General features: G+C 44.2%; 1 protein-coding gene across 1 annotated transcript; it reads left to right on the top strand.

Moving 5' to 3' along the window:
- Positions 1 to 11,933: 11,933 nt before the first annotated feature.
- Positions 11,934 to 18,755, top strand: lhx1a (LIM homeobox 1a; the record flags this gene model as incomplete). Its single annotated transcript, XM_080053628.1, has 5 exons — positions 11,934 to 12,103; positions 13,839 to 14,062; positions 14,821 to 15,104; positions 17,155 to 17,320; positions 18,376 to 18,755. 5 exons carry the CDS (start codon positions 11,934 to 11,936, stop codon positions 18,753 to 18,755), a joined length of 1,224 nt encoding a protein of 407 aa, XP_079909754.1.
- Between the last annotated feature and the right edge of the window lie 930 nt (positions 18,756 to 19,685).

The following is a 19,685-nucleotide window of genomic DNA, read 5'->3' as shown; positions in this document are numbered from 1 at the left end:
GTTCTGTCCTCTGTTACTGCTGCTGACCATCCGTCTGCCACGCCGGCTAATTTACAGCCCGCCCTCCCTCCACCCTGCTGCGACGTCCAACCTTCAACAACCCTCCCACACACACACACAGACACACACACACACACACACACACACACACACACACACACACACACACACACACACACACACACACACACACACACACACACACACACACAACACACAAGAGCACGCACGCACACACAGACACACACACACAACACTCACCCATCACCAACACCATGTGCACACTCTCTCTTTCTCTCTCTCTCTCTCTCTCTCTCTCTCTCTCTCTCTCTCTCTCTCTCTCTCTCTGGGTGTGAAGACTCCAGCAGCACGCTCCAGTGGAGACAAATCAGAGCTTCCCGGCCGTGTCATCGTAAAACATCCCCCAGGAAGGTTGCGACCTCCTCACCCTTTCAACCCTCACAGCCAGTCAGGAGAGAAGGGGGGGGGGGGGGGGGGGAGCGAGGCTTTCTCCATGCAGCGGCACAACTAGCTCATTAACTACTATTACAAGAGAAGAAACAGGAAATGACTGTATATGAATGGGCAGAGTTACAAGAGCAGGACTACAAAATACAAGGGCAGGGCTGTACTGTAAATATGACTAAATGTTCTCCAATAATAATGCGACGTATGCAACAAACTGGAGGAAGTCAATATGGGCTCCACAGTGTATTCAATCTTGTACTTTATTCATGTTTAGATGTCAGGCATCTTGTCTTCTGAAAAATCCAATTAGTATTCCACTAATTTGCATGAGCACATAATACATTTAAGGTAAGGCTGACTGTAGACTTAATATTTATTTTTATTTATTTTTTCTATAATAGGCTACAACTGAAATATGGGTCAACAAATAATTCTAGATTTTTTTTTTTCACAAGAGTGAGATGAGAGGATTGATATTAACCATGAATGTGTACAGTAGAGCGACAGTCTGGATGAGGTTTGCCTAGCAAAGCACAAGGACTGATTTAACAATTGAATGCAGGCTTCATTCCCAAAATGCAAAGCATTGGCTTCAATTTTTAACCAGATAATACAAAAGTCTAACATTAACCAAACGGTGAGTGTTCCAACCAAGTTAGAAACAAGGATCATTTGGCATCGCTGTCCAAAGTGAACCAAACAGGCACTTTCTGATGAGGGGGAGGGGGGCGACCTATCAGCAAGGGAACATCCTTTTTTTAAGGACCTTTCCAAAATACAGATTTATGTTGTATTTTTTTTATTTGACAGGGACTATGCACAGCTCCTCAGAAGTATACCAGAGTTAGCTATGAGCTCATTCTCACCTGTAGCCGCTGGGCAGGACTGATGATGATGTGATTAACACCAGACAAGGGTCAATGCAATGAAGAATGATGGGGCACTTTGCTTTCCCAACAATCCCTTTGACTATCCACTTTCTCTGTGTACTCTGTATCACTTTTTTGACCCCTGGGAAGATAACGTTACCTCTCCTGAAAAGCATATACTGTATACTCAGACAAACAGAGACACACACACACACACACACGCACGCGCACACACACACACACACACACACACACACACACACACACACACACACACACACACACACACACACACACACACACACACACACACACACACACACTGGAGCCCATCCAGCGTCAGACTCCCTGTTGCTGGAACCTGATGTAGCCATCAGCCAGGAGCGGCCAGACACAGAGCAGTTGCTCTCATGGTCTCATCCCCACTGCACAGCCTTGACACAGGGAGAGAGACAAACAATTTGGCCTCCCTCCCACAGCCTACACTCTGGAGCCAGCATGGGAGGAACCAGGGGGCATGGTGTGTGTGTGTGTGTGTGTGTGTGTGTGTGTGTGTGTGTGTGTGTGTGTGTGTGTGTGTGTGTGTGTGTGTGACAGTGAGAGAGAGAGAGAGAGAGAGAGAGAGAGAGAGGTGACTTGGTGTAGGTGAATTTTAGTCAATGAAAAAGAAAAGACAAGTGGTAAGTCAAGAGTGTGTGTTCCAATATAGAGCATGTCAGATACAGGCATAAGGGATCTATTTGCTGCCAAATACTTTGTTCCATGAATGTTAAGAGGGGTTTGCTTTCAACAAGTGGGATGCTATAGGCCTATGTATTTCCACTGTACTCTTTGCATATAGACAGCCTTCTCTTGTGTTGCAATAGAGCACATGCATGGCTTGTTTGGCCAGCTTTTGAATATTACCACAGGCAACGGTGCAAGCGTGCAAGCGTGCAAGGCTTTTGACACGGGGGCTAGGGACAAAAGGGAAACAGGGTCGTGTAGTGAAATGGTTAATGTGAATCTTAATAGAGGCGGGCAATGTCATTATCTCCAAATCCGCTGAGCCCTCTCGACCGGGGGTCGCGGGCGCAGACGGCCACTTTACATCCCGAGCGTGTCGGGGAACCGCAGACCAGGGGCATGACTGCCAATCCCATGCGGAGGATTTGTGTCCCTCACTCACACCAAATTCAGTAAGCTCATGCAGGCTCATAAAGGTGTTGTGAATTGAGGAATTTGTCTGGCAGACATGGCCAAAGTCAATGAGCTATTTTTTTTTTTTTTGCCTTTTTAGAGGACAGAGGGGTCGAGGCCTTGCTCCTGCTCCAGCCACTGAATCAGTCCTGAGTGGAGGAGGAGGGCTGCTGCTCTGCGTGCCTCTAAATGAGATGAACATTGTCAGATTTACACACTGCTGCTGCTGCCGTCGGTTTCAACCAACCTCCTGATAATCCCTTTCCCCGAAATAAATTGTCCCATTAAAATGAAATGTTGCCTATATAGGTTTAATAAATTGAAAACGCTTGTTTGAAATCCTCGGTAATTTGGACGGAATCCCAAAGCATGTAGCAAAAAAAAAAAGGCTCCGGCAAAATAAGATTATTTTGCTTGTGTGTTATAATGTATGCAGCTGGGTTTTTTTTTATGCGACCAAACAGTGTCAGTGAACCCCCTCCGATGAAATGTGTGCTTATTTATATGCAGTTATTCAGGTATGCAGTAAATTCCAATTACTTCTTAAGATTTCTATTTAGCATGAGGGGGAAATATGACAGGGAAGCTCTGTGTTTTTGAGCGGCATTGTAAATCTCGTTAACTCTTTGCAGCGTCTTGCAGGAAATCTGCATTCACGTCGGGGGAGTGAGCAGTGCATAAGATTTTAACAACTAGCTAATAGTGCTGTATTGGGACGTCTAAGAGGGGCTCTGAAGTATAGCTTCGGCTCCTGTGGAAGATTTCACGGCTGATTCCAACAGATTTGTTTGTTTGATGCTACTAACATTTTGTAACACTATTTTCAAATCTTTACAATTGGCTATTGGCGTAACGTGATATAATGTAGGCTAATGTAAACCTGCTTTTGTTGGTGCAGAAAAGCCTCTGCATTTACACCAACATGCATGGGACACAACTCACCACTGAAATGTAGACTATTGAGCAGCACATGCATTTAAAATACATTAGACCTTTAAAGGAAGAATAGCTTTGGAAAAAAAAATGTTTTATGTAATTTCATGTCATCATTTCTGGTGGTGTGTTCTAGGAGGGATGTATACCCTGGCATAAACCAAACCACTGGGCTGCTTTATTAACCTTTGGCATGCCCTAAAAGAGCACATTACAAATATACATTATTTTATTATCAAAACTTATATACAGTAGCTGTCCTGTATTTCCTCAAACTTTACTGTGAAAAGCTCATTGTTGACCTGGGACATAGGTTCAAAATGGAACTGCATTCCCCATGGCCCTAGTTTGACTTTCCAGCATGACCTTAGGTAATACAGTAGAACTGTGGGGAGAGATGGGGGCTTTGCATTGTATTCTGTTTTATTTGTTGGTTGTTTAAAGGGTGAGGGAGGTGTGTTCATCATCACCTCACATTCTTAGTGCCACTAGGACGCTGCAGTCTGAGTTTTAATCATATGAAATAACAGTGGAGGGGTGGTGGGGTGATTTGAGCGCTGTGCGTTTGGCCTCATACACACTGGGACTGGCCCTGGGTTATTAACACATGGCCAATACTTGCAAAGTAGAACACTGGTCTCACTACTGAAATGACTGTGACTTTGACTGGGTGCTTTTGTGTCCAACTGTGTTGTTTGCTACAGAATGATTGCAGGCCGGATGCTCCCCCCACCCTGGTGTTCAGTCCCCCGTGTTGGGCCCCCCGGGGCCCTAAATCCCCGCCGCTCTCTCCCGCAGCCCTCGCTCTGACGTGCAGCGTGCCGAGGCTTTGCCTATGCATTAGCCATCCATTTCCCCCGGCTGACACCTCTCCAACATAAAACCGTAAGGCAGAGGTAAAATATCTCTCTCCTGGCGAAAATAAAGCTTTGTCTGCCTGCTGATCTATTGGATATAAAAATAAAGCCGCGGCTTTGATGCGGGCTTTACCTTGTGCGCGCCTTTGCTTTTTGCGCACACAAAAGCTCCAATGAAGATGGATATGCGCGGGATCGGCCGCGGAGCTCAGGAGCATCACTCACTCCCCTCCTCCTCCTCCTCCTTCCCTCTCCTTCTGCTCAGATGTTGTGGAGGACTCGATGCGCTCTTTGCTATTGATCAGTGGATGTCGATAATTATGCAGGGATTTCCAGACTAATCGGCTTTGGAAAAGTTGCGGCGTTCTTTAAAGAATAATCAGTTTCTCCTTTATTCTTCTTTCAAATTATTTTTTTCTTCTTTCGCTGTGTACGGTGAACAGTTCCAGGTGTACGGTCATCCGTGATTCATCCATATGGCGGAGAAGTAAGATCTGACTGTAGAGCAGTGGAGATCCATTTATAAGAGTTTTAAATTGCAATGATATCCAGATACTCTAAAATATAGGTAGGCCCCGGATTATTCAGTCATCCCACTCACAGTATAAAATGCTAAAGCAGAAATAGGCCTATACGTCTTTTCATATAAATTAAAATAAATGTTAAATTCAATTCGTTGCTTTTCCTGCATCATAAGCATAAGCACAGAGCATTACTCGTGTGAGGCCATTCAGTCCTGCAAGGCTTCACGAAAAGGCTCAGAAAATGTTTGTTTTTATGTTATAACCATACAAGACGTAAAACGTAAACATTCCAGAATTTAGCAGCCTTAAATAACGTTAGAAAAATCACACTCTGGGTTTTTATTGTATTTGTATTTAATGTGTTTTTTCATTCTTCACGTGTTATCTACAATTTGAATATTTTAATCAAAGCATCATTTCAGATTGACATACACCTGCTACTTTAACCAAATAAAGCTTAAGAACGTTTCTTCTATTGAGTCAAAAAAAACTCAGGTTTTCAACAGGGCATCTTTGGTGCTTGTAAGGGGCGTTTTAGAAAGCATTAAAGGTCCCAGCTAGTAGGCCTGACTACATCATATAGAATCGTTGCTATAAAAACGAGGATTCTTGTTTCTCTTTAGTCTGATTTGCCACTTTATGGTTAAATTAGCGTAAGGGTGTTTCTGAGTAAACATGTGCTGATATATATATATATTCATAAAAATCCTCATCATAAGCTCACCGTTATACAAGGATAAAACGCAGCAGCTGTGTGGTTAAGCAGCGGTCTGGTCTGCTGTATATGTGAATGCTGGTTTGGTATCAGGCTGGGCCAGCTCTCCCTCTCTCCATGCTCCCGGGCTTTTGATTTCTCAGCGCATGAACCCCGCTATAGCAGCAGCAGCAGCATCAGCAGCGGCTATCAGGCGCTCCGCAGCCATGCAGCGCGTCCCCAGAGCTTTGGCCAGCGGGCGATAATATCTCAAAGGGAGAGCGGTTATCGCCACACATTATATTATAATCATTAGTGATCCTAGCCCTTTCACCCTTACTGCAGAATAAGCGCCGAGTGCCATTAATCTGAACTAGGGGGGAACTGCTTTAGACGCAGCTTCCCATGCCATGCAGCGCGCCTTTTTTACGCGTAATGCTCATTTCTCAGCCACTCTGGTTTGGAGTATTTTCACATGAGAATAGCCTTTTATTTCTTTTTTAAGTCAAGGTGGAGGTCTGTGCTGAGGAATCCCACCTTGGCTCTGTCAGTCAGTGTATTCTCCCAACCGTTAATAGGATGTAGATGTTGATGTTTTTTTGTGATTTGTTAAACTGATTTAACAGGGTGTCTATGTAAAAATCTACTGGCCCGTATATTATATGACCGGTTCCATGGGAGAATTGTAGTGCCGCGTCATGGTTCAAAATACGGTCACAGTTTTTTTTTTGTTCTATCAGACTATACTAACAATACAGTTTAGAAGACGACACGAAATACTTGACTACTCGTTTATGTTAAGCGTAGATATTTCAAAGTGATCATAGGCGGCTTCTATTTACGAACATTGCCAGTCGAACCTTAAACAACCTTAAATATGATTGATAGATAAATAAAGAGATATATGGCTAATCAATTGACCATGGCCTAAGCTTTTTTTCATTTTAAGCTTTGGAATAAAGCTGATTGTGCGGGTGACTTTGTGATGCCTTCTAAATCTGTATTCTGGCAATACATTGGAATTAAAGATCTCCCCAGTAATAATAGCAGCCTATCATCATTGGCTGAGACCTCTCTCTTTGCCCGGACTCAATTCGCCCCCTAGAGGAGTGTGTGGGACTCCAGTGGGATTGTGGTGGTGGTGGTGGTGGTGGTGGCCTTGTTTGTGGGTGACCTCAGAGTATCATGCAGGGGTTACACTGTTCTGGACCTCAACGATCCGAATTCACTGAATCATGTGATCTCCTTGAGAAAACACACAGACAGCGTGTGGGTTTGGTTCCGGAGGAGAATCATGACAGAATTTGTGTGTGTGTGTGTGTGTGTGTGTGTGTGTGTGTGTGTGTGTGTGTGTGTGTGTGTGTGTGTGTGTGTGTGTGTGTGTGTGTGTGTGTGTGTGTGTGTGTGTGTGTGTGTGTGTGTGTGTGTGTGTGTGTAGTGGGGGGTTGGTTGACTGAGAAGGGACAGCTGTAGGGAGATGATCTATAAATCCCATTGGATTTCTCTCAGCGCGCAGGGCCGGGACCGGAGTTGAAAAAGTCTGGAAAATGTTTGCGTAGAGTTGGCTGTTGGCTCAATAATCCACGTCGAGTTCACTTCGGCATATGTTTGGGTGCTGATCTACAGGGGGTGTGGGGGGGGGGGCAATCAGTCAGTCGATTGTGGGGACTGCGTTGCTTTGCTTTAGCTGCTCACACACAGCCTCCCTCTAGTCATGTGGCTTAGACCATTATAGACTCTGAATTTCCCCCCCGAATGTGTCACCTCTCTATATGGCCTTTTTCTGCTGCGTGAGCATCCGTGCAGCGACGGGGATGGATGGATGAATGGATGGATGGATGAATAGAAGGGGAGGAGGGTCGCGTCTCGGTCCTGGGAGCGCGTGATAATGCGGGGAAGATTGACAGACTTGGCTAGGCAGGGACGGGAAAGTGCACAGACACACACACACACGCACACACACACACACACGCACACACACACACACACACGCACACACACACACACACACACACACACACACACACACACACACACACACACACACTGACACACACACACACACACACATTTGTATTTGATGGTAAACTTGCGCGCGCGCTTGTCATGCAGTTTGCAGCCAAAACAACAGTGTGATAACTGCAGAAGGCCAAAGTTTACGCATTGTTAAAACGGCAAAATTAAATAAAGAATAGTACTAGCTTATTTTTTAAACTTTTCAATAACATATATATTGTGATCGGATGCTGGTCTTCATTATTATTATTGGCACAATAACGTAGGTTACTTATTTTGCCCAAGCAAAACATTTTTCGTTTTGAAAAAACCTCACGTCAATTACATGACACTCTACTTGTCCAAAGTGACTCATAAGCAACGTCAAGTGCAATCATGTCACATAGAATCATTTGTTGTCTAATTTCTCTTGATTAGAAATGTCTGTCCAAATATAGGCAGTGTTGGTTCCACAGCTGCACCCGTGAATACATGTGTCCATGTCCACGTGGTGAAACAGTGATGCAACAAATAATACAAATGATTATAAGTAAGTTTGTTTCCTAGAAATGGATCTGATCATGCCTTAAGAATGACGAATAAATAAATAAACGCATTCCTAAGCCTGCATTAACAATGCGTCCTATTATGAATTATGAATGCCAGCACTTCTTTGTCTTTTACTCCCTTGTAAGAAAGTAAAATATATTGTGCAGAGAGACTGAAAACAGCAGAGCAGAGCAGAGCACTGGCAGCAGAAGTCGACATTACGCTCTTTCTTTACTACCCCCCCCCCCCTCTTCTCATATTCATAACACCTTATCCCTCCCGTTCTAATCACCTGCTCCTTGTTTCAGTATTTAGTCTTTTTATTCCTCGGTCGCCTCTTCCGTCTCGCCGTGCGCCCCCCCCCCCCCCCCCATGCATTGTTGCCGTGACATTGTGTCTCTGTAAGTGAGCCTGGAGGAGAGAGGAGAGACAAATAAACGTGTCACGATGAGAATTAATGATTGCATGCATCTTCAACAGCCTCATTCATTATCTCAGATTAATTATCTCGCGGTGTTCACCAGTTCACTTGTCTGCACTTCATAAACCCCAAATCTCCTGGGCTTCTTCTTTACTACAACACTCACCGTGGCCCCATATAGGAGAAACGTTCCCTTTACTTAACTGTTGCCCAAAAACGCAAGGTAAATGTCAAATGTGCCTACAATAAAAAATAAATAAATAAAATCCGTTAACCGATAAAATATGCGTTTCAGATGTGTATAGTGTGTATTGAGGTGTATATTTCAGCTGCGTTACTTTGTCGTTCATTGTTCGCAACAGGCCTATATGCTGTAAAAGGCATAGAGTGAGAACAAGAAAATAATAAGTTTGGTTCCCTTCAACATTACAATTTACAAACTTCTGCGTCAGAATAAATATGAGTGAGCCTAACAATGTATTGCTATAGTGGTGGGATTACAGTAGTAAGGTTAAAAACCATTTTGCATTTAGCAGTGTCTTTTTGCCTGGAGGAGAGAGCGGAGATATTTTTTTAAGCCTTTAGCCTATATTTTGATTTTGCTTCTATTCGTGGATTAATCTCTGCCTGTGTGTGTGCGCGCTGGTTTATTCTAAATCAGGCAGAGATTATCCCCACTGACAGACTATCGCGAGGCATCTTTTTCTACACATGGAAATAACAACAACTTTTCTTGTTTACATGCTGCATGTACAAGTGAGTGTGGCAGGCAGAGGTACCTGCTGCGGGGGCTTATTTCTAGATTCTTCTGGCATGGCTGTAGTTCAGAAATTACAAGAACAAAGTGAGTTTTTGTGGCCCCCGCCAGACACGCGCTATTTCCATTGCAGATTGTCCTTCTAAACAGAACCGCGGACCGCCCAGTTGTCATGGAGCTCGCTGACCTCTCTCTCTCTCTCTCCCTCTCTCTCTCTCTCTCTCTCTCTCTCTCTCTCTTCCTGTCTCTGTGATGGAAACATAACCAGATGCTCAACAGCACAATAATGCGCTATAGGACGCACCGTCGGAGTAACAGAGAAGAAGAAAAAGACTGCAATAGATGGAGAGGGAAAGGCTTGGCGAAAAATATATAAAGATATATTGAATGTGTGTGTGTGTGTGTGTGTGTGTGTGTGTGTGTGTGTGTGTGTGTGTGTGTGTGTGTGTGTGTGTGTGTGTGTGTGTGTGTGTGCGTGTGCGTGTGTGTGTGCGTGCTTTGAAGCCTTATCTCTCTCTTTCTTCCAGCCGGTAACACATGTCCTGTTGAAGGGGGCGCTCCCCAGACTCCGGGAGGAGGCAGCTGGACGCCCGTTTTGCATGAGAAGCAGCCCATATGCAAGAGGATGCTGGCGGGCTATTGGTAGAGAATAAATGGGGTGTCCCTGGGTCGCTTTTTCTGTCTTAAAGTGCACAGTTCTTGAGCTCGATTCCATTTTTTTTAAGACGAGACGATCAACTCACAATTATGTTTCTTTTTCTACATCATAGAGAAATAAAAATAAATACATCGCACTGTTAAGACATTTAATATCATATTGCCTTAAAGGCCACGATAGTACGGTTCAGTCCTAAAGTTTCCTGGTAAAATGCTAATCTTTGTAAAATGGTGGAACGAAACGAATGTAGCTTTTACTCATCAACAAGAATGAAAGACAGAAAAAACATCTGCGAACTTAACTGATCTCCTTGATATGGAATGCCTCATACTCCAGCGGGCTGTTAGGCTCACGGTGTTATTTACTTAAGGCGGACTTGAAGTGGATTGGACTTCCCTAATGAATCGTCCGAGGTGTCCGGGCCGCGAGCTCCCATGACGCGCTGAACGGCACGAGCTGTCAACTTTAGAGCCTTTTCGTCTTTCACTTCCGCGCCTCCTCTCCATTACACCAAGGAGAAAACAAATCGCTAAAGTGTGCTATATACTGCCCTGCTAAAGCACAGCGAAGCACCGAGGACGTAAATGAGCGCATGACATTTTATAATGTTGCATGAAAATAGAAAAAAAAAGGACACAGAACGCAGCCACCAACTAGCCTAAATAAGACAACAACAAAAAAAACTTCTGCATCTATCTTCGGTGTAATCAAACACTCTATGGATGATGCGTTCAAGTGCAAAGCAGACAGCTTACTGGAATAGTTCATCATACAGCTGGTTTATTGATTATTAAAGCATCCAGTTATTGCTCTAATAACAAAACAATCATGCCCAACGAGTGCGCAATTATCTGGCATAAATAAACTTTACGCGCATAAATAGGGAGCGCGCCATGCAATATGCGCCTCCAGCTTCTTTATCCTTAAGACTCCGCCGTATCTACCTGCTCAGTTCCTCCTCCAGGCCCCCCTCACGCCCAGCATACACCCCGAGGAGCGGGCTCTCTCCCGCCGCTCTGCTCGCCTCCTCCGACGCTGCTTCCGTCCAAACACATTCACTAACATATGACAGTTTGCAGGGAAATTCTTTGACAATTGGTGTCTTGAGTGTGTGGCATAAATAGCAGGCAGAGCCCCTCACTGGGTTATGATGGGGGCGGCTTGATGTTTTGCCGGCACGGGCGCGGCGCTGATTGGTCCGTCCGTGCCCTGACGTCAGGAGGCTGGGAATAAGGCTGGGCTGGAGCTTTAGGAGCAAGACAGTGTTACTGGAGAGCCAGCGCATCCCAGCATACACACGCTAGCCTATACTGGAGACTGAGGGGGCATCCCGGCATACACACTGACTATACTACGGGAGCCGCAGGCGCATCATCCCATGCAACTGACCCGCCACCATAACGAGCCCAGACATCCAAGGATCATCGGGACTTCGCGCGCGAGAAGGGGGAAACACTCTTTTTCTAATCTCTTTGGGGTGTGTGATTTTTTGTTTCCCGCCGGGTTTTGAACAGTGGATACGCTGCCATGTCAAAGCACACTAAATTATTTAGAGGCGTGCGTGTCTTGTTGTGTGACAGCTATGCCCTAAACGCATTCTGTTAGTTGCCTCTTTTCAGCGCTGACTGGCTGGCACCAGACGCTTTCTTTCGGCCGATGCGTCACTTCCAAGAGCGCCGGTTGAATTAATTTTGGTTGAATTGCGTTTTTTTTTGCCACGGATCCAGTTCAGGACTGATTTTTTTTTCTTCTCAGTTTGGCTTTTCCACTAGAGAGAAAGAGAGAGAGAGGACGCGCTCGCCATCCCCATCCTGTCTATTATATGTTTTTGGACGCTGAACCATTTTACGCATGCGGGGAGAAATCTGTGGTGACACCTGATCGACTGGCTCCTCCGCGCACATTGACCCGGGAGCTCCAGGCGAATCAGGGGCAGATACTCGGTCAATGCACGGCCTGCGCTGTTGATTGTGCTCGTGTGTGCGTGTGTGAAGCTTCGTTTGGTTGTTGTTGCACCGCAGCCAAAGCCATGGTCCACTGCGCCGGCTGCGAGAGGCCTATCCTGGACCGCTTTCTGCTCAATGTGCTGGACAGAGCCTGGCACGTCAAGTGCGTGCAGTGCTGCGAGTGCAAATGCAATTTGACAGAGAAATGTTTTTCTCGAGAGGGGAGACTGTATTGCAAAAATGATTTCTTTAGGTAAGCTCGACCGAAACAGTCATGGCCAGTGTGTTTGTTTATGAATGTGAATGTGTAAATAGGCATGTATATATACATTGGCCTTTGGGAAATCATTATACAATAGAAAGAAAAGCAACATCAAAAAGAAGTAACGGTTGTGATGATGCGTTTAAAAAAATATGGAATTTAAAAAAAATAAATAAAATCTATTTGTAGATTGGCCGCAGATACATTTGTTGTACTTGCTATATTATTTACAACTTTTAAAATAGTTATTTACTGTTCATCATAAATCATTAGAAAAAAAACAAATAATTCTTAAAACCCAAGACTCTGTCACTCATTCTTTTTCAGATAAAAATAAGTTAAATTAAATAATATTAACCTTCATTGTTTTCAATAATACAGAGAGATAACACATCTGTTGACTGCACGAACAATATTACAATTTATTTATAATGAAACATCTTTCTGCGTTTTAATGTATTTATTTTATTCTTTAAATAAATGTAAAGCCCCACCTGTCCGTGCCTGTGGAGGGGGACTTGAAGGTGATAAGCTTTGATTAGGAGCGAGTAATTAAAAGCTTGTTAATTTGGATTCTTATGCAAAACAACAACAAAAGAGGGCCAGCGACACTAAACGCGTGTGCACTCGCTCTCAGCGGGAGAGAGAGGGGCGGTTTGTTAGGAAATCGAGGAAATCACACGTTGGGGGTGTTTCTTTTACAGCAGCGTGCAGGCGGCCGGGGGATCAAACCCGGCCACAGTGAGCCGCGGCCCCGGTGTGTTTGCTCAGTCCGACTGAGGAGGACGTGATAAGTGGATTTGAATAGTAAACTAGTTGAAAAGATCAAGTCCGCAGACAATGCAATCACAGACGTGCAGTCAACAAGCAGTGCACACAGCACTCAATACACATTGTTTAACGATGAAGTCAATAGCAGGGTCTATAATTCATTATTCCAAAGCAGACTGCTCCGGTACACTGTTGATGGCACACCTGAGTATTTACTGTATTTTACAGTGTAAATATAGTATACAGTCTTATACGGAACACAAAAATCCTCTTGTGGAAATCAACAAATAAAGGCGTGAAATAAATAGTAGTGTAGTGGCTTCAGGTGAAAGGAAAACACGAGTTTTTGTTAAACAATGCGCTATTTGACTTTAGCATATATAATATAGCAGAAAAAAATACAGAATTGTTCAATTGAATCTAATTAATATTATTCTTGTTGTTGTTACTGTATCCAACATTGGGAATGAAGGTTCATTCTGAATTGTAGAAATAGGACAAGGTCCAAAGTAGCAACGAAAGTGCGTTTTTTACACATGAAAATTCTCCCACTTACTTACCTACAGAGAATTAATTTCAAAATTATTATTTTGTATACATTTCATGTTTAAACACTGTTTTTGTTTCGACTTTTAGTCACCCAATTGCAATTTCAAATGGTAATTTGGGGATTATTCTATTTTCTTTTTAGAATTTCTTTTAAATTCAAGCTATACCCTGGGTCAAATCTACAGCATTTTATTTATTTTTCTTGTGCACAATTAGGCTCATTCCCTCCCAAACATCTCGGCCTTTTCACTAGACATTATTATAAGACTCATTGGTGAAAAATATATCTTGGATAATATACTGATCCTGCCTGCTCCCCCCCCCCCTCTCTCTCTCTCTCTCTCTCTCTCTCTCTCTCTCTCTCTCTCTCTCTCTCTCTCTCTCTCTCTCTCTCTCTCTCTCGCAGGCGGTTCGGCACTAAGTGTGGCGGTTGTTCGCAGGGAATCTCGCCTAACGACCTGGTCCGGAGGGCGCGCAGCAAAGTCTTCCACCTCAACTGTTTCACCTGCATGATGTGCAACAAGCAGTTGTCCACCGGCGAGGAGCTCTACATCATAGACGAGAACAAATTCGTTTGCAAAGAAGATTACCTAAGCAACGCCAGTGTCAAAGACGGCAACCTCCTCTCAGGTATACAGAGCGAGTGTGTGCGCGTGTGTCCGTGTATGTGTGATTGCAAAGCGGGATAAATTGTGATGGATGAGGTTCAGCCCCGCTGTGGCTTCATCATTTCCATGACCAGGACTTATAGAAGACATTCACGGAATAGTGTTCTTCTTCTCACACACACACACACACACACACACACACACACACACACACACACACACACACACACACACACACACACACACACACACACTCCCCATTGTCCTGTATTTCCCAAATATGTAAAAAAAAAAAAAAATCAAGCTTCTTATTTTCTATTACCAGTTTTGCTTATTTCTTCATTTGCGCCTAGTGTAAATATGCTGAATAGTTTAATCTGACAAGTCGGATTTGTATTATTTGTTTGTAATTTTGACTAAATATGTAAGTCTCTTAGCAACGCACCAGTGGGGAAAAACGCATCAGCTGCTTTACAGATTTGTCACATGAGAGAGAGAGAGAGTTCCCTTCTTCATTTGAATACGAATCTTAACGGGGCTTCAGCGCCGCATCTAAGTGATGGAACTATTGTGTAGCCTATTAGTATTGATGTTGACGGTAGTTTGCATCACCGACCTGAGGTCATAGTTCAGCCAAATAACTGCTGACTCAGTCCACAGTCACGAATAACGGGGGAATTTGACACATTTATTTATTGATCGCCGCAGTAATTTCCCTTGTTTTGGTTGGAATGGCTCTGATATTCTTCTAATTGTTCTCATTTTCATATATTTCTATAGTAACGGCCTGCAGTGACCCCAGTTTATCGCCGGACTCGCAGGACACGCTCCAAGACGACGTGGTCCTAAAGGACACGGAGATAGCGGCGCTGTCCGACAAAGAGACGGTCAACAACGAGAACGATGATCAGAACCTGGGCGGAAAGCGGCGCGGCCCGCGGACCACCATCAAGGCCAAGCAGCTTGAGACGCTGAAGGCGGCGTTCGCTGCCACGCCGAAACCCACCAGACACATCAGGGAGCAGCTGGCCCAGGAGACCGGCCTCAACATGAGGGTCATTCAGGTACAAAAAGAACCAAGAGAATTTACCATCCACATCATGCGGGTCAAGTGGATAACCCCTTCTTATTTATTTCTCAACGAATTCATTCATTAACCACCAAATACAGATATCTCTAACAGCTCATATTTATAATAAGATGGGTGTTTCTCAAATTGGGTGCCACGTGCCCCCCTCACGATAAACGCTATGCAGCCTTAATATGGCTTGCATCTCAGTCCCTGGTTTTTATATTTGATTCAAAAATGAATCATCAAAACGCAGGTCTTTGGTTATTTCTGAGATGTTATGGAAATATTATCCAGGCAGGGCGCACCCACAGGTTGAGGAGGTGGTCTCGCGCCCTCTCTGTTTTATAGGGTGTCACGCACCCATTAAAAAGGTGTGATGTAACAGCTCATATCTTATGGAAAAAAATTGGCCCTGCCAGGCTGCCATGACCGCGCAGGCCCTCAACCCATCACCCCCCCCCACACACACACACACACACACACACACACACACACACACACACACACACACACATCCTTCACCCCTCTTTAAAGGAGGCCTCTCCCCTTCAAACTGCGCGTTCACATTGAATTCATTAAGCCAAAGAATTGGCCCGACAGACGAGGGGTTGATTTGGAAACGGGTAATTTATATGGGTATTTTTGCTTCTTGGCGCGATGAACCGGCCAAAGTCGCCAACTGGCGCCGGGCTGCTGGGAGTGCTGGCACCGCGCTGCCATCACGTTTTGCGGCCACGTTTAGCCATGCTGTGAGCATGAGCGGCCAAGTGGAAAGACACAAATCTGTTTCAAGGGTCTTCACATTGTCTCTGCTGCAGAAGTGTGAATTACATCAAGGCCCTGTTAAGTTAAACAAAAGGCAACCACAGATAACAACAACAGATTATTATTATTATTATTATTATTATTATTATTATTATTATTATTATTATTATTATTATTATTATTATTATTATTATTATTATCGTCGTCATTTTTTTTATAATGAGGAAATGTTTATTTTGTTCACTTTGCTGAAACCTAAAAGACTTAAAGCAATTATTTTATGTCGCGCAGTAAAGCAGGCTATTTATTCAAATGATTTTAGAATAGGAAGCATACAGCATGATAAAGTAATGATCCAAGAATAGGAATCATGATTGATCCACATCCACGTAAAACAAATAGGCTTTTTAAACTAATCGGAAAGTAGAGCTTTTCTGCATTTTTATATTTCAGAAAACAGCTTTCCGTATCAGGTCGCCCCTCGCCATAACGTGTGCAAGGCTGCGGGGCAGATCAGAGGTGAAAAGGTTTAGCGACGCAGATTAATGGCGATACAGAGAAAGTAGTTGGAGTATAGGCCTATCTAATATGTATGAGCACGAGGGAAAAGGGAAAGAGCGTAATTAAAGGAAGCCGGCCTATAGATTAGGAAATGATAACCTCCAAGAGCCCGGTAATATATTGGTAACAACCCTCCTATTAAGTATTAATTGGAGATTTTAAGCCCCCGCTGCTGCAGCCTTCAGTCGGAGTAAATGGAGGGTTAAAAGATCATTAGGGAGGTTAGATGTGACTCGCTCCTGTGTAACGATAATTGGGACGCGCAGTCCTTTTTCCAGCGCAGAGCCTTGCGGATTTAACGCACCGGCTCATCACACGCGCACGCCGCAAAACACACAGAGAGCCGCTCGGTTATTTACTCTAATACGAGGCCAATGCGGTCCAGGTGCCAAGGTAAATATGACACCCAATTACACCTGCCTTTGTATGGAGGATCATTTACACAGCCAGAAGTATTTGCATACCCCCCCCCCCCCCATTTCCACCTCGCCCCCAAAAAATCTAAACCGCAGCCATGTTATTTGTTTAAATATTTATTCATGCATTTGCACCAAAGCAGCCGTCAGCCCCTCTCCGTAGCCTCCATTTCTTCCTCTCATCCCATCTCACACACTGAATATTGACGTGCAATCAAAATGGCGTCAGCTGCCTATTATATGTTTGCGGAGTGAAACAAGCTGACCCGTATTCATATATGTGTGTGTGTGTGTTTCCAGGTCTGGTTCCAGAACCGACGCTCCAAAGAGAGGCGCATGAAGCAGCTGAGCGCGCTGGGCGCAAGGAGACACGCGTTTTTCCGCAGCCCGAGGCGGATGAGGACGCTGGTGGACAGACTGGAGCCCGGGGAGCTCATCCCCAACGGGCCCTTCTCCTACTATGGAGGTATGTGGACACCTGTGATCATTTTGGCAAAATAATATTGAAGAAAGAAAAATGGTTCTCCAAAGTGTTTGTCTCATGAAATAGGCCTATCATTTTTTTAAAGGCTACGTGTTGAAATGAGCATGCTATAATTATTGCTTTCTACACCCCCTTTCTTTTTCCCCCACTGCTATTAATTTAGTTCAGAGTTCAGTTTTATACATTTTTATATAATTTTTTAGTTTTTTCCTTATTTCTATCGGCTATTAGTCTGTCAATTGATTTTTTTTTTTTGTAATTTCTGGCTGTAATGAAACAATGCTCCAACAGTGTTCTATTTTGTCACATACCATCAGCTAAGGTGCTCAATCAGAAATAGCATTTCTATTGAAGTATTTTCTAATAGTATAAAGACACTGCCACCTCTACATTTTGTGCACGTAATAACAATATAATGTGATGCAATGCAGTGATTTTCTTCTCTTGCTAAACATAATGGCATTTTTATTTATTTTTTCTTAACTATAATACAACTATATGTATACTGTTTGTAGGCCTATATCCATTATTCCGTTTTGGTCGCCTCCTCTAGCAGTGAGCATTGTGTTAAGTTAAAGGGAAGTTAGTTTACATCTCAGTGATTTCATACCACAATCTCCCTTCAAACACTTTGTTTTTCTCACTATATCTGATCATTTACAGAGAATTTTCATTTGTGCTTGGCCCCCTTTGGTCCTTTCTGCTGGAGCAAAAAAAGTCTAATAACATGCTGATGGATTGTAAAAAAAAAAGAAAAAAAATTGGGTCTCAATAGGTAGAATCACTGATGAAATGGTCCTCATTTTAATTAATTTTGTGGCCAACGTTGTTCTCCCCACCCAATTGCAGTTTTGATTTAAGTGTAACGTGCTCTGTGACTAATGTAGTACGGCGAGAGCCCCCAACCCCCCCGTAATACAAATCAAGCTATGTATATTCAATGAATTCCTCAATATCTCCAGTATTATTTCTGCATATACCCATTGTTCTGCAGAGCTAACGTAGATTTTTTTTCTTCTTTTTTCTTGAATGTGCAGATTATCAGAGTGAGTACTACGGCCCAGGAGGGAACTATGACTTCTTCCCACAGGGGCCTCCGTCGTCTCAGGCCCAGACCCCCGTGGACCTGCCCTTCGTGCCCAGCTCTGGCCCCACGGGGACTCCTCTGGGAGGCATGGACCACCCTCTGCCTGGACACCACCCCTCCAGCGAGGTGCAGCGCTTCTCCGACATCATGTCCCACCACCCGGGCGACTCTCCCAGCCCGGAGCCAGGCATCCCGGGGCCCTTACACGGCCTCTCCTCGGACGTCTTTGGCCCCAGTCCACCTTTTACCTCACTGTCTCTGAACGGCAGCGCGTACGGCAACCACCTGTCCCATGCGCCCTCGGAAATGAATGAGGGCACCGTGTGGTAGCTGTTTTGTTTTGTTTTGTTGCAGAGAAGAGGACTCTATACACCGGCAAGAGGTTCAGTAAAACAGAGGGGTGGTGAAGGGTGGTTTGGTGGTGTTTTGGGGGGACTGGGGGTCAAGGACAGGGGACATGGATATCGACAGGGCAACGCCATTGATTCACTTTTCTTTGGGGGGGGGGTTTCATATTTATTTATTTATTTTTGATCATTTATCATAATTTCTTTATCTTTTTCTGGGGGAAAAGCGTATCTGGCATAAACAAAAAAAACAATGATGCTGAAAAAGACATTGTCTTCAGTATTGTGTTGAGGTGTTTCAATGGCTTATTTTTTTCGACTCCGAAAATGGACTTGAACAAAAAAAAATAAAGAAACAACTGGGCAAGACAGCTGAACTTTCCTTGGGGCAGCGTTTCTTTTGGGCCCCTGGGGAAGCCTGTCACCCCCCCTCTCGACTCCTGTCAACAGCCCGACACAGCGACCAGACCCCTAACACTCACCGGTGGGGTACACAAAAAAACACTACCCTTTCCAAATCTCCTGTAGTATGTCCCGAACAGGAAAAAACATCATTAGCTACTGTCAAAGACTTCAATAGCTTTACAGAGAGGGAATAAGAGGGGCCAAGGGTTGGTGGTGTGCTGACCTGGCCAACTGTAAGAAGGCTGAGCAGCGTTCACACTATGTTTGAGGCACTAGACTTGTCCCTTGTATTTATTCAGCAGCTCCTTCAGACCTCTTTGCCTCTCCAGGCTCTGCCATATTGACACTTAACTTTTGACACTATGATTCTGAAGGCCAGAGGAGATATGAGGACATTTCCTGTCTGGACTATTTGTTTCCTTTTTTTTTTTTTTTTTTTTCTTGCTTACAGAATTTACAACCAAATCTGAAGAAGGTCCCGCCTTCAAAAGGCAAACAGTAAACTCTC

The sequence above is a fragment of the Ammodytes marinus genome (assembly GCF_949987685.1).
Source record: "Ammodytes marinus genome assembly, chromosome: 3".
Classification (NCBI taxonomy): domain Eukaryota; kingdom Metazoa; phylum Chordata; class Actinopteri; order Uranoscopiformes; family Ammodytidae; genus Ammodytes; species Ammodytes marinus.
The sequence above is the reverse complement of the archived record's forward strand: the minus strand, read 5'-3'. Positions and strand labels throughout refer to the sequence as shown.